Source organism: Galleria mellonella, unplaced genomic scaffold (assembly GCF_026898425.1).
Source record: "Galleria mellonella isolate WM207_F2 unplaced genomic scaffold, CSIRO_AGI_GalMel_v1 utg312, whole genome shotgun sequence".
Taxonomy (NCBI): domain Eukaryota; kingdom Metazoa; phylum Arthropoda; class Insecta; order Lepidoptera; family Pyralidae; genus Galleria; species Galleria mellonella.
This window is the reverse complement of record NW_026442074.1, coordinates 6,042,073-6,056,019: the sequence shown is the minus strand read 5'-3', so window position 1 is coordinate 6,056,019 and position 13,947 is coordinate 6,042,073. Positions and strand designations below refer to the sequence as shown.

At 33.2% G+C, this 13,947-nt stretch overlaps 1 protein-coding gene across 2 annotated transcripts; it reads left to right on the top strand.

Moving 5' to 3' along the window:
• The first annotated feature begins 378 nt into the window (after window positions 1-378).
• Window positions 379-13,681, top strand: LOC113515203 (adhesive plaque matrix protein 2). Of its 2 annotated transcripts, none has more exons than XM_052896032.1 (11): window positions 379-470; window positions 2,249-2,315; window positions 5,992-6,204; window positions 7,245-7,336; window positions 8,259-8,340; window positions 8,640-8,731; window positions 9,128-9,292; window positions 9,836-10,058; window positions 10,287-10,420; window positions 11,835-11,982; window positions 12,969-13,681. In XM_052896032.1, exons 2-11 carry the CDS (start codon window positions 2,249-2,251, stop codon window positions 13,217-13,219), a joined length of 1,467 nt encoding a protein of 488 aa, XP_052751992.1. In that variant the 5' UTR covers window positions 379-470; the 3' UTR covers window positions 13,220-13,681. The 2 variants fall into 2 exon arrangements, with proteins under 2 accessions (XP_052751992.1, XP_052751993.1); XM_052896033.1 differs by having other exon boundaries at window positions 435-590.
• Window positions 13,682-13,947: the final 266 nt, after the last annotated feature.

Sequence of the window (13,947 nt, the reverse complement as noted above, 5' to 3'; positions counted from 1 at the left end):
TGCAACGTACGTAATATACCAAATATGGTGGGAGAGGTAAATATACTTTATGAATCAGCAATTAAAAAGTAAGCACCTGATTATTCATTATAGTAAATACTGTAGTTAAATATCTGTAGACTCAATATCTTTAAATTAACCTATATTATGTAAATTAACCCTACATCCATGAACATATTTCATATTTTAAGTAATATTATTTTACTTAAATAAATAAATATATTCTAGTGAATTTTATATGTACATAGATAGGTAATTAATTTGAATGAAATAAATGTCTACCCTTAGAGCCAGAAGTAGGTATCCATGTTAAAAATCGTTTCAATAAAGCAGTCTTTGTAAAAATAAATTAAAAAAATATGCAAAGGTAACATTGGTAGGTAGAAGCGTAGGCGCCAAAGGTGGTATAAGGACGCTGTGCTATAATCACAAGTTTGTTTTCCTCTTTGTAACACAGACGAGTAATCAGCGTAAGTGTCTTTTGTGCGGTGATATTACTTTGTGAAGTGAAATTTTGGCGGCAAATTAAAATTAATTGTCTAAGTTAACGTGTGCTCTCGCATACTTAACTAAAAAAGTATTGAAGTAAGGTACAAGTAGTTATTTTTATTCAATGAGATTGTTTATCACTTATTAAAAATAAGTACTTAGCAATTTCTTAGATAAAATATTTACTTTCTAAGATGTTAATATACTCGTAGTATATACGAATATATTACGAAAGATCTAAGTTAGTTACCTATATATTATTGTAATTAAAAAAAACTGCATACATTCATACATACATACATTATTCTAGACGGATTTTTGATGAATTATGCATAAAAAATACTTGTTTTTTTTTTATATTGTTATTATTAAACATTTACTTCATATTTAGACATTTGGTTGGTAATTTTATTAGAAAGTTGCAAATTGTTACAGAAGTATGTGTATTATTAATTATTGTGCAGTTGGAAAGAATTCAAATCAGGTGATATTTATACACGCACATTTCGTCCTTTTTAGTTATATTATTCAAAATTCCACAGGTGCTAATAATAAAAAATATAAATAAATTTATCTCAACCAATGTTGAGTGACAGACAGTTAATTTAATTTAAAATAACAATAATACTACTGTTAGAGTTTATTTGATTGGCATACCTCAAAATTAACTACTTTGAATTATTTAATGAATGAATGAATGAATGAATGAGTATACTTTATTTGCATTATACAATATACGAAATAAACAAGACAATTTACAAACATAACGATACAATTGTATAAGTACAGTAAGCGTGTATAGATTTATTCTATATATATTTTTTTATATATATCTTTATCTCGGAATTTCGAACGTGGTCAAGAAACGGGTGCAAATTATGAAATGGCCAGAATTTCATAATTTGGAAATACAAGTCACGTCCTAGCTTTTGAGCCTAGGGTAGACTGTGGAATCAACTTGTTAAATTATTGTGTATTCTGACATACAATGGTCCACTCATGAGATATTTAATGCAAGGTCAATCTATAACTTGTTTATTACATAATCTCTATGAGTATCCCAAAATGGGGCATCTAGCCCTATTGCTTTTTCTTTTGAAGTTTTGTTATGAAATCTCAATTGGTTATTATCGACATTAGTAAAATAGGTTGCTTATATTTGAGTTTGTTTTACAAAAAGATGTTCTGTAATACTTTAAAGAACTTAAACACCAAATATATTAGACTTGTAAATAGACAATTACGTTAACAACTAAAAAAAAATTATTAAATGAATTCTTTTAGTATGTATAAATAATAGTGAACTTTGTAACCAAAATTTTCTTATAACTACTTTCTTACCACCAGTTATTATAACTTTGCAAGAGGCAATTAAAACTAATTTGATTGGTTGTCGTAACTTTACATAGACTTCGACAGAGATGAAAACTTATTTACAAAACTTAAATAAAATTTAAGTTTTGAAACCATATATTTACATAAAAAACTAGGATTATTTACAATTTTTAGTTTTTATTTACCTTTATGTTTACGAATTAGTTATATCTGGCTGGAAGGATCAAATTATTTTGTTCGCTTCATTGGGTCGATGCATTTTATTATAATAAAATCAATACAAATTTAATAATAATATTTTTTATTAAGATTATAAAAAGTATGCATTATAATTATATAAAAAGTATTTTCTATAATTATAATGCATACATATATATAAAAAAATATTGTTTGCAATAAATAGAGACTTTATGATTTATTACAGATGGGAGACAGGTTACTGTTTATAGCACAAGTTGCGCTTCTCAGCTTCTTACATATTGAAGTTGAAGGTAAGAATAATGATATTGTTTTTTTTTTTCTATAATAAGGTATAATGTTCGCAAATTTGAAATATATTTTTATTAATTATTTTCATATTTTTAACAATAACTACTCATCAATAATTCTTTACAATTTTGTAATTATTGCTTATTACAATGACTATTCAAAACCGATTTTAAATAAGTTTAATCATAAAAATATTATAATATACATTAATAATTGTATCTTTTCATTTTCGATGAAGATAGTAAATTGTCTGGATTATTGTATATATAATATTATTTTTTTTGCATTAACGAAATCAGAAGGTAACCTCTTGGATAAATATTGCGCGATTGCACTCTTCACCTTCAGACATTTCTCAAGTAGTTCCAGTCTTGTTTAATTTAAACAGAGATATTCGGCATTCGCTGTTTTCAATGATGTATTGTTTTCGTATCGTATAGAGATACATATAAGCATATAAATATTTTAAAGGTTCCTTATATTAATACTAAACTATGGAAGACAGAACGACGTTATTATCGTCAGGATACAAATATCTTCTGAGTAACTGATGAAAAAATAGTCTTTTAATAAAGGTTATTTAGAAAATGACTTTTTAATCTACGTTGACCTATGAATTTTAAAAAATCAATAGAATTCCATTTTTAATTTTTAACTTTTTTTACCTACTTACTCATTTAGGGGTAGATATCATTTTTTTTTTCTCAAACTTCGTTTTTCCTATACAAAAAGAATAAATATATATTGTTCAGCTCAGTGATGGTAATTATACTAATATTAATATTATGGATATAATACTAATATTTCTAACTTTTTTATAGAATACTTGTAGGTTAGTATAATAGGTATATATATTATATACATACTTCGTTATGAAACTATTCGTTAAAATAAATAAATACATACATTTTATTACACTATTGTTCTACTTTTATTTACGTAAAACTGTATAATTCACAATGTTTGTTACCCAAGGTTGCCACTATAAGTTAACCACGCGGAATCATCTAACATCCTACGCTCGCATATATTATGTATAACAAAACGATTATGTATTTAAAGTTGAGCTTTAGTTCCGTCCATTAATGAACAGAAGGACATGGTAGGATATGATATAATGTGGGCGAGGTGTTGTTTACATTCTTTTGTGTAGCTTTTGTTCTAATCTAGCTATTATAAGGGGGAGAGGGAGGGATCGATAGTGGTAGAGTCTAGATATTAGCTAGTCACTATAGCGGTACAGTACAGTGACCGTTTACCATCAGTCGGGCTGTATGCTTGTTTGGCAAATACGTGGTACAAAAAAAAAATTAGCACCTTAAAAAAGGCTATGTAAGTCAGACCCTGTTATTGCAGTGAGACGTCTAGCATGATTTGATTCAAATCGTCTTACTACATAAAATCATTATTACAATCAAATCATTTTATACTAATCGGGATTAAGTACATGTTTTATAATAGTAACTCTATAAGTTCTACATTCTATTATGAAATGAAGAAAGAATAGAACAAAGAGGAAAGAAAGAGAAATGAGAAAATAACAAAGACAAGTTTGAAAAAGACGCCGTTTGTCGTATCTCCTCACTTTCAGGGCACTTCCCTTGATAAAAAGTCAAGTCTAGGAATTCTGGGCGTTGATATATCTTGCGACGTCCAGTTTTGCGGTCATCTGGAGGAGAAGGCTAAGATAGCTTCCAAAAAGTTAGGAGTGCTCAATAGGGTGAGACGATATTTCATGCCAGAACACCGCCTGAAATTATATAAAGCCCAAGTCAGGCCGCATATGGAATACTGTTCTCACCTGTGGGCAGGAGCGCCACAGTACCAACTCCTTCCGTTAGACCGCATTCAAAGTCGGGCGGCTCGAATTATCGATAGTCAACGCCTTACTGTCCGACTTGACCCATTGAAACTGCGCAGAGATGTTGCGTCTCTGTGCATCTTCTACCGAATTTATCATGGGGAGTGTTCTGAGGAATTGTTCGGATTGATACCTGCTGCTGATTTTCACCACCGTACAACCCGCCACAAACTAAAGTTTCATCCCAATCATCTGGACGAGTGGCGGTCTTCCACCGTGCGTTTTTCAAGGCACTTTCTTCCACGCACAACCATTCTTTGGAATCAACTTCCAGCAGCAGTATTTCCGAACCGATACGACAACATAACCTTCAAGAAAAGAGTATATTCCTTTTTAAAAGGCCGGCAGCACACCTGCAATGCCGCTGGTGTTGTGGGTGATCATGGGCGGCGGTAGTCACTTACCATCAGGTGAGCCGCATGCTCGTTTGCCCCCTGTGTTGTAAAAAAAAAAAAAAAAAAAAAATTAAGCAGTTCAATACTTAGCGAGCAATTTCGTTAAAAAAGTAATTTCTATGGCAATTATATATAATTTAAATTTTAGGCAGACTTGTAGGTTGTATGTACAGAATTGGAGGTTGTATAATGTGAAAAGGTAATCGATAATTAAGAATAAAACGAAATATAATTAGGTATCTTTGTACGATAAGAAATCGTAAATGATACATCTTCGGAAATGTTATATGGACAATTGTGTATCAGCCATGTGCATTGTTTTGCGTCATCGCTCACGTCACCACACACCACAGCGGCCATGGCTATGGTAGCGCAGTAGGTATTGCCCAAGGTCTATAACCATATTGTTTTCGGTCATCATCACTGTTCTTCATATATATGTATATCTACCATGTTGTTGCTGCGGAGATGTCATTATGTATTTAGATTATGCATAAATTAATGTAGGTGTAAATAGTTAATTATTTGTTTTATAATGGATAATATGTGGGCGAAATATTGCGATGTTTATTTTATTTTATTAGCAATGTTTTTGTTCATTATTAGTTTTTCAATTTTGCTATATATGTGTGTTTAAGTTTAATTAATAAGCTAATGTTTTTTGCAGTCATCTTTGATATAATGTAAACATGATGATATTTAGTATCTTTTATTTAGTATGCCTTTTATGGATTTGCACGAGGGCATGTATTGTAGCAAGTTTTTATTATTATTGTGTAAAGTATAGGTATTTATTTTAATCAAGAATTAATTAACCAATCATATATGTAGTCGCAATTTATCATTCATTACTTTACCTACCGTGTTTATCATTTTACGCATTTATAGTTACCTTCTGAATATAAATCATAAGCCGCATCGAAAACTAAGCTGTGTTATCCTACGATATGGAGGGGGGGATTCTTAGTAATGCGGATTATCAGTCCCATTGCTAGTAATCTACCCAACCAGGTTGATTTCCCTGTAGTTTCCCATGGAAACCATCGTGCTGAATTCCAAGTATATTCATCACGATGGGCTAACTGACCTGCCTTTTTCATTCTCATCTATCATTCCTCACTGGTGCTCCGCCAGCGTATACCGTTAGCGCAGGTGGGGCTACCATTCCATTATAATCCATTAAAAAAAGAAAAAGACTTGTCTTCATTTTTACCTATCATCTCTCACTGGTGCCCCGCCAGCGTATACCGATAGCGTGGGCGGGCTTTCCATTCCATTTTCTATAATACGAAATTAACGAAATTAAAAAAATCTACGATATGGATCTACTACCTATGTTTGATTAATTTAAATCCAATCAACTATTTTAGTGTAAAAAACGTTCATTGTTTAATTAATTCATGTATTTCCCATTTGTTACAGCCAATCGCTATGTCAATTATTACCCGCGAAGTTATTACGGTCGCAATCTGTACGAACATGGTCGGTCCATCTCTGACAACCTGGTGACGTGCGGCCCACACACGTGCGGTGTAGGTGCTCACTGCATACACGGCAGCGTGAGACCCGTGTGTGCCTGTCTAGCAGGATACTCAGGCGATCCGTTGTCGCAGTGTATCAAAATCGAATGTCTTGGTGAGTATGTATAGGGTGAAATTGAAACTGTTGAAGCTTCAGTTGAAGGGAGCATCTATCAGTTTGCTCCCACGTATCAGGCTATTTCTCTGTTCAATTCTCTGATTGCTCAGCAGCCAGATATTGACATATTTAATGACAAAATAAATATATTTTTAATATGTTGTACAAAATTTGTAAGTTTGTAAAATAAAACTATGGCTCACTACACGTTTTGGGAAACTGTAAGTGTGGTGAGTAATTTTTCAAATAAATAAATAAATAAATAAATAAATCAGAGTAAAAGATTATTTTCACCGAGGTAACATGGGTTGAAAAATGACAAATAATTTTGATCCTCCCATTAACATGTCGTGTTTACCTGTAGTTAGTAGGCACGGTAGATTAATTTTTCTTTTGCATTTTTTATTTTTGATATGTATATAGATATAGGTAGATTTTAGTTTTATGCACTGCTAAACATTTCAGTTTAATCGAATTATTATGACAGTATTTGTATTACAAAGCTAAGGGATATAGCTTTGAGCTGGACAATAATTTATTATAGTCACAATCTATATGAACATGGTCGATCCATTTTCAGCACTTGCTGATTGGGGGACGGAATTATTATTAATCAAGACTCTAGTCATAGAGACTAGATTCTTGATTAATAATAATTCCGTCCCCCAATGCTAGCAAGATATGGTATATTTAGTCAGTATATTAAATGGTGAATATATATATATATATACCTATATATTATCTATGATTCCTCACTGGTATCCCCCGTTAACGTGAACGTATACCGCAGGTGATGCTTTTCTATATATTTTCATCCTATATAAAATAACTAGAGTCAATGGACGGGAGGAGTTGTTAGTAATTTAATCTCTATTACTAGTAATTAATGTAAATTAGATATCCATACTGTTCTCCTTGGAAATTAGTGGCCAATTGTATTGCCTTTCCTATAATTATCTTTTATAATTGCAAATTAGTTATGATATAATTTATAAACATTAGAAATAGATTATTATGTTATTGTTATTTATTTTTAGATAGCAGCGAATGCCGCGACTTCCAGACTTGCGTCAATCAGCACTGTATAAACCCTTGCGAAGGAACTTGTGGTATTAACGCAAATTGCGAGGTAAGGCAATGAAGGTAAAGTACCTTTTTCTTAATTATATTTAAGAAAAAGTTACTTACAAATATATTTATTACATTTTTTATTATATTAAATTTGAGCGCGTTGGACTACAATAACATCTGATCTTAAGTAACGATGTGGTCTAAGGTGTACGTTATGCAAATTCAAATAATGTCTATTCACAAATTCTTCAATAATTTTTTTATGAAACTCAATGACAAACAAGCTTACGGCCTGCTTGATGCAAAGTCGTAAGTGGTAAGTCATTGGTATGGCCAAAGAATATATAACCAGGGGAAAGGGAAAGGGTTCAATGTACGGACGTACCATCGTGTGCAAATGTTTTCATACAACCAAAGGGAGACTGTGTACAAAAGTCGTTTGCTTAGATACCTCTATTACATTCTTGTTTCTAACATGAAGCAGTTGTGTTTGAATTACAGTTCTCAGAGGCATAACACCTTAGCCCTCAGGAATGGCAAAACACGAAAGATATTATGAACGACACAGTATAGTCTGTTATGCCCATGGTATGGCTCATGTATATAGGCGACGATTACCACTTTCCATCAGGTGGACCATCAGCTTGCTTATCATTCTAAGTTGCATAAAAAATACAGCACAAGATAAATTATATAAACTTGACAACTGCGCGAATGATTGATTGATGATGCGTTTTTTTGGTGGAATTCGTGCCACTCATCATATAAGTGACTAAAAGTAATATTGATGTATAATAATTTTTAATAAACAGCTATATATTAATTTTAAAATTGAATAAAAAAGCAAAAAAAATTTTGGATATTTTTGACATATAACGTAGGTGCAATCGTGTATAAAAACGTTATATAAAGTATTATATTTATTAAGGGATCAATGAACGAAATGAATCAATTTTCTCAAATATGTTTATTGTTTACAGGTTCGGAACCACGTGCCTGTGTGTTCGTGCCCTGCTGGATATACTGGAAATCCTTTCTCAGCTTGCCGAATTGCCGATCCTGGTGAGTCTTATAGGATTTTTCAAAAATTAATTTTACAAAGTACAAGTATAAGGTTAAGATGTAAAGCTCACTTGAGGGTCCCATTGCTTGTGATACGTATATCCTGGTTAAGTCAACCTATATTTGATCTATCGAGAATGAAAGTGGAATGGACTTGTTTATATTTTATGTAAATTACGATATTTTGTTGTTTACATCTATAATCTAGGATTGATAATAATAATACCAGGAAATCACATTTAGGGTTCCTAAAAAAATAATATCGATGGATCATCTATAAATTACATCTTTGTTTCCAGAGGAGGCTTGTCACCCATCGCCGTGCGGTCCCAACACTAAGTGTCACGTCGCCAACAACCAGGCTATATGTACCTGCTTGCCAGGTTATAGAGTAAGTACCTGTAGTAGACTAGAATTTTCTCTCATGGTCTTCAAGACATATATCACAAAAAGGATTCATTGTTTTTAAAGAAGTACTATAACGCTGTTACAATTAATATTATAACCCTTGTAGTCTATATGATACTGAAGTTTAAATCACTGATGAGATTATTAGAATTATTTTGTTTAATTTCGCTACTAACAGTAGGTATGGAGGTAATTCTAATCAACTAAATAGTGATCTTGAAAGTGTACAGCAACTTTATCCCCCATGAGTCTCATAACTGATAGTATCATTATTTTTGCACAAGAACTTAATAGTTTCATATCTAATGTTGAGGCGATTTATTATGGAGTTATAGTTTATACAAAGTTATTTTTACAAATAAATTATGATTATTCATAGGGTAGTCCACTGAGTGGGTGCCGTCATGAGTGTGAGTCGGACGGCGAGTGCGGTGGATCCCAGTCTTGTCGGGACTTCAAGTGTGTGAGTCCGTGTAGCGACTGCGGCGTCAATGCGGACTGCGAGACTGTTGCCGCCCATCGTGCTATTTGCAAGTGTCCAAGGGTGCGAATTTTATATATATATTTAATTACTATACCAATTTTAAATTTCTTGATTTCAATGATGGAGAGCACTGATAAGAAATCAAATTAATCCGAGTGACGATGTGTAGGCTTGGCCCTTAGTATGGTGGTTTTTAATAAGCAAAATGTGGATATACTAAGTGTTCGTTCACCAGAATGATAACAATTAACAAATGCCTCTGAACACTCAAAATTATCATGAGCATATATTTCGTATAGGTTCCCATAAACAGAACAATGTTTTAAAATATGATTTTTGAATTTGTATTCCATCGATCGACAGAGATTCGATATTTACAGATGGTCGTGTTATTGTTGGGAATTTTAAAAGGGTCAGCACACTCGTAACATATATAGAAACGCAAGGCTTATTTAATATCCTAATGTCATTGTCGATGTTAATAAAAACTTCTTCATAAGATAGGATGTGAAAATATTTAAAAAAAGCTTTTTTACCTTGAAGGTAGCTTAAATCGAGGTTTCGGTGAATCCTTTTATTTTATAATTATTTCTCATGGCACAGGGCTACCACGGTGACCCATACCGCATCTGTACGCCCGAATGTACATCGGACGGAGAGTGTCCGAGCTACAAGCCTGCCTGTGTGTACAACGCTTGCATCAATCCTTGTTTGAACGCGTGTGGTGTTAACGCAGATTGCAACCTTCGTGGACTCACGCCCGTCTGTTCCTGCCCTAGAAACATGACCGGTGATCCGTTCACATTCTGCAGGCCTTTCGAAGCTCGTAAGTACTTGAGAACATTATGATTTCCTCTAAGTAAATTTAATTCTAACTTAACAGTCGAACGCGCCGTATTAATGATGGAGGCTCAAAATTTTTAAGAAGTTTTGGATTTATATTTCTTTGAGAAATATATTTAGTTACATTTGGACACTTCTTAAAACGATGATAACTATTTTGTTTCTGTCCTATTCATATACAATATGTAGGAATACTATTTGGGGTTTTCAGGTGACCTGTGTGAACCAAACCCTTGCGGTGCTAATGCGAAGTGCACTCCTGGCCATGATCGTACCGGAGCCGAGCGACCGGTGTGCACTTGTCCCACTGGTTATATCGGAAACGCGCTTGTTTCTTGCGAGAAGGTAAAATAAAAACTAATAATATCTACCTTTACTAAAAAAATCCGTAGTCTATAATAAAGTGTCTATATATGTATACTAAAGAGAGATAGCCGTGTGATCCCGGCATTAGAATAGATCACTCCTTCCTTTCCTGTGGGTATCGTAAGAGGCGACTAAGAGAACTTATGGTTAAGGGATGGGCTGCAGCGTTCCTCTTAAAACATCATCAAAGACTAACTGCGGTTGCCAACCCATCTGCGAAGCGTGGTATCTATTGGTAAAATCCCCAAAGGGGAGGGCTAAGATCAGTTGTGGACAGTTAACAGGTTAAAATACGTTACTAGCTGATGCTCGCGATTTTCTCTGGTTTTTAATAACCTTAACTGAGAAATAATAGATTTCCTATATAAAATTTCATTTCCTTTTTGAGGCTCTATAAGTTTTATTTTCACGATACAAAGTAGTCTATGTTCTTTTTCATGGTCCAATCTATATCAGTATAAAAATTGGTTTAGTAGCTTAGGCATGCAAAAAGTAACAGACAGAGTTATTTCCACATTTTAATATTTGTATAGATAACAGGATGAAGGACTCATAAAACTTCTTCGCGTATTCCTAAATCTTATTGTCGAAATAACATGAGTATATAAACAAACTTAAAGTCTATGATGCTCCTATGGTATTAAGTTAGGAATACCATTACTATTCGTATTACGCCAAGGCCGTTATACTATTAACATTGTGATAATTAGATACCAAAGTATAGTGAATCATATTTTTGCTCTGATCGACTCTATGATTATTTGCCACAATATTCACTGAGAACAAAATTCAAAAGTGTAGTATTGATATAGACGATTCACGCTTGTAGTATAATTACATTTGATAACAGTTTTTCATCATAATAATGTACATATTTAGTAATTTAGAGGATCATAATTGTTTCATTATGCCTGTAAGTAGTTTGAAGCATGATCTTACCTGAACGTCCAGCTTTCAGCTGCTGAAAAAGTTATGACGAAAGGCTTAATATTTTATGTCATAACAGCTTTACAATAAATAATATTATTTAGACGGCAATAGTGATAATAAGACCTACAAAAGACTGCGAGTACTCAGAGAATAATCAAAATGGAGAGATCTAGGTTTTGTTGTCAATTACAGTCATTGATGTCCAGTTCGATGTTAGGTCCTAGGTTCTTTCATGTATCCACACACATTGTTTCCTATTTTTGCGTTGATGCTTTAAAGATTGAAATATGACCTTAATGGCAGTTAAGGGTAGCCAGTTAATGTTTGGCAGATCAATCATTATTCTACAAAATGACTGCCTACAGCAAAAGTCCAAACTTAAGCTGACGTATGCTTTATATATTTTTGAGTGATGTATTTATAAGTGTAAGTATGTTTAATTACCTCCTTATGATGCGTGCAGGGTGAATGCGAGTTGGACTCTCAGTGCGGGGATCAATTGGCGTGTGTGGGCTACCGCTGTGTAGATCCGTGCCTCGGTAATACGCAGTGTGGATCCGGTGCCGTCTGTATGGCCCGAAGACATCTTGCCGTTTGCACATGTCCCTCAGGTAAATTAACATCTTATTTTACAGTTCGTATATTCGACTATTATTTTTTGCTACTGTTTTACTTTTGTCTTGCTTGTTTTTTTTTATACAACTTAGAATGGCATACAAGCTGACGGCCCACCTAATGTAAAGTGGTAACCGTCGCCTATAGACATGAGCAGTACCATGGACGTAACAGAGTATAATGTTTCGCCCATGATACCCCCCATGCGTTGCCATTCCTGAGGACTCAGGTGTTATTCCTCTGTACCCAGTAAATTTGTTAATTTGTTATACCCTTCCGTATAGCATGGCCTATATGTAAATAACCTGAAATGTTTGTCAATACAGGGGTAACATAAAAACATTGGATATTACAGAACACGTTTTAGCCATGAACGGTATCGTGATATTCTCATAAAGGAGTCGCAGAAGTTAATTATAGCTTCATTTACAATTTTTATATTTACATTATTGAATATACTTTACGGTTTACTTGTAAAATAATACCTGAAAGACATTAATAATAGCAAAAAGAGGTCAGATAATACACAATATACCTACTGTAAACAATTTTCACTGTGTTTAATGTTTCATATTAAATTACCAATTTACCAGAGGGTGACTTTGTACAAAAGTCGTTTGCTTGGGTACCTCTGTTTCATTCGTGTTTCTATTGTGAATCAGTTGATTGTATGACTGTGTTTCGGTTTGAAGAGTGGGATATGGCAGTGAATTTACAGGGTACAAAGGAATAACACCTGAGTCTTCAAGAATAGCAACGCATGAGGGTATCATGGACGAAACAGTATACTCTGTTATGTCTATGGTACTGCTCATGTCTATAGGCGACGGTTACTACTTGCCATCAGGTGGGCCGTCAGCTTGTTTGCTATTATAACTTGCATAAAAAAAATGGGGCCGGGCTAAAATAGAATGCGTCTATACTATATTATATATACGTTGAATAAAATAATAGTAATAATGTATTAAAATATTACGAACAGGTTACAATGGAGACGCTTTGGTGAACTGCTATGAGTCTCGATCTGTAGCAGCGTCTACTCGTTATTACCGTTATAAGAGGAACGGCGCTGGTGAGTCCAAGTCGACCGAAATCGAGTCCAGCGGTGACAGTGAATCGAATGGAGACAGTGAATCGAACGGTGACAGCGAGTCGATTGTTAACGAGGCGATTCCAGCTGTCGCTGCTAAGGATGAAAGCGATAAATTCAAAGTCACCGAAAAGAATGAGTAATTTTCGAAATATTTTTATCAGATTAAGTGAAAATATGTTTTAATGCGAGCTAATGATGAGAACTTTAAACCTATAATAAAGGTCGGCACAGAAAACATCTTAGTCATTATTATGGTTTAGTTTTTTGCTGTCCATACCCATTTTTTTTGTTAATTATAATAAATAATGACGTATTTGTTAATTATATGACGAATATGGAGAACAATAATCGGTTTATAATTCCTAAATACATCTAAAATATTAATTAAACCTCACATTATTTATGGGTGTTTGAAATTTATAAAAAAAAAAAAAAATATTAACAAATAAATTGTTCTCGATTCAGTGATATTTATAAATTACTGCCATATTTATATTAAGAGATTATACTCATTATTATAGTAGGAATAAAAGTTGTGTTATACATTATGTAAAGTACAGCTAATAATTTAAAGTCACGAGTATGAATGTTAATTTTATGAAAATAATATTTAATAAACATATAAAATAAAAACATGTTAATACTTACAGAAGAGTTTTATTTCTTTTGAATTCTAGCAGTCTCTATCCCTAAAGTTTTATAAATGTGTGGTTATGGCCATAAGATTTTAGTTTCTTTTTTTTAATTTTTCGTTATTATTGACCCTCTTAAAACATCTCCAAAGCCTAACTGCGGTTGCCAATCCGTCTGCCAAGCGTGGCAACTAGTGGCAAAACTCCCCTAGGGGGAGACTTACGTTCAGCAGTGG

What these genes read in the sequence shown, in the direction of transcription:
- LOC113515203 (XM_052896032.1), top strand. Translation starts at nt 2,249, where the DNA reads ATGGGAGACAGGTTACTGTTTATAGCACAAGTTGCGCTTCTCAGCTTC. An exon ending in CCTGCTTGCCAGGTTATAGA is followed by an intron (nt 8,732 to 9,127) that starts GTAAGTACCTGT and finishes GATTATTCATAG; the next exon opens with GGTAGTCCACTGAGTGGGTG. An exon ending in CGCTTGTTTCTTGCGAGAAG is followed by an intron (nt 10,421 to 11,834) that starts GTAAAATAAAAA and finishes TGATGCGTGCAG; the next exon opens with GGTGAATGCGAGTTGGACTC.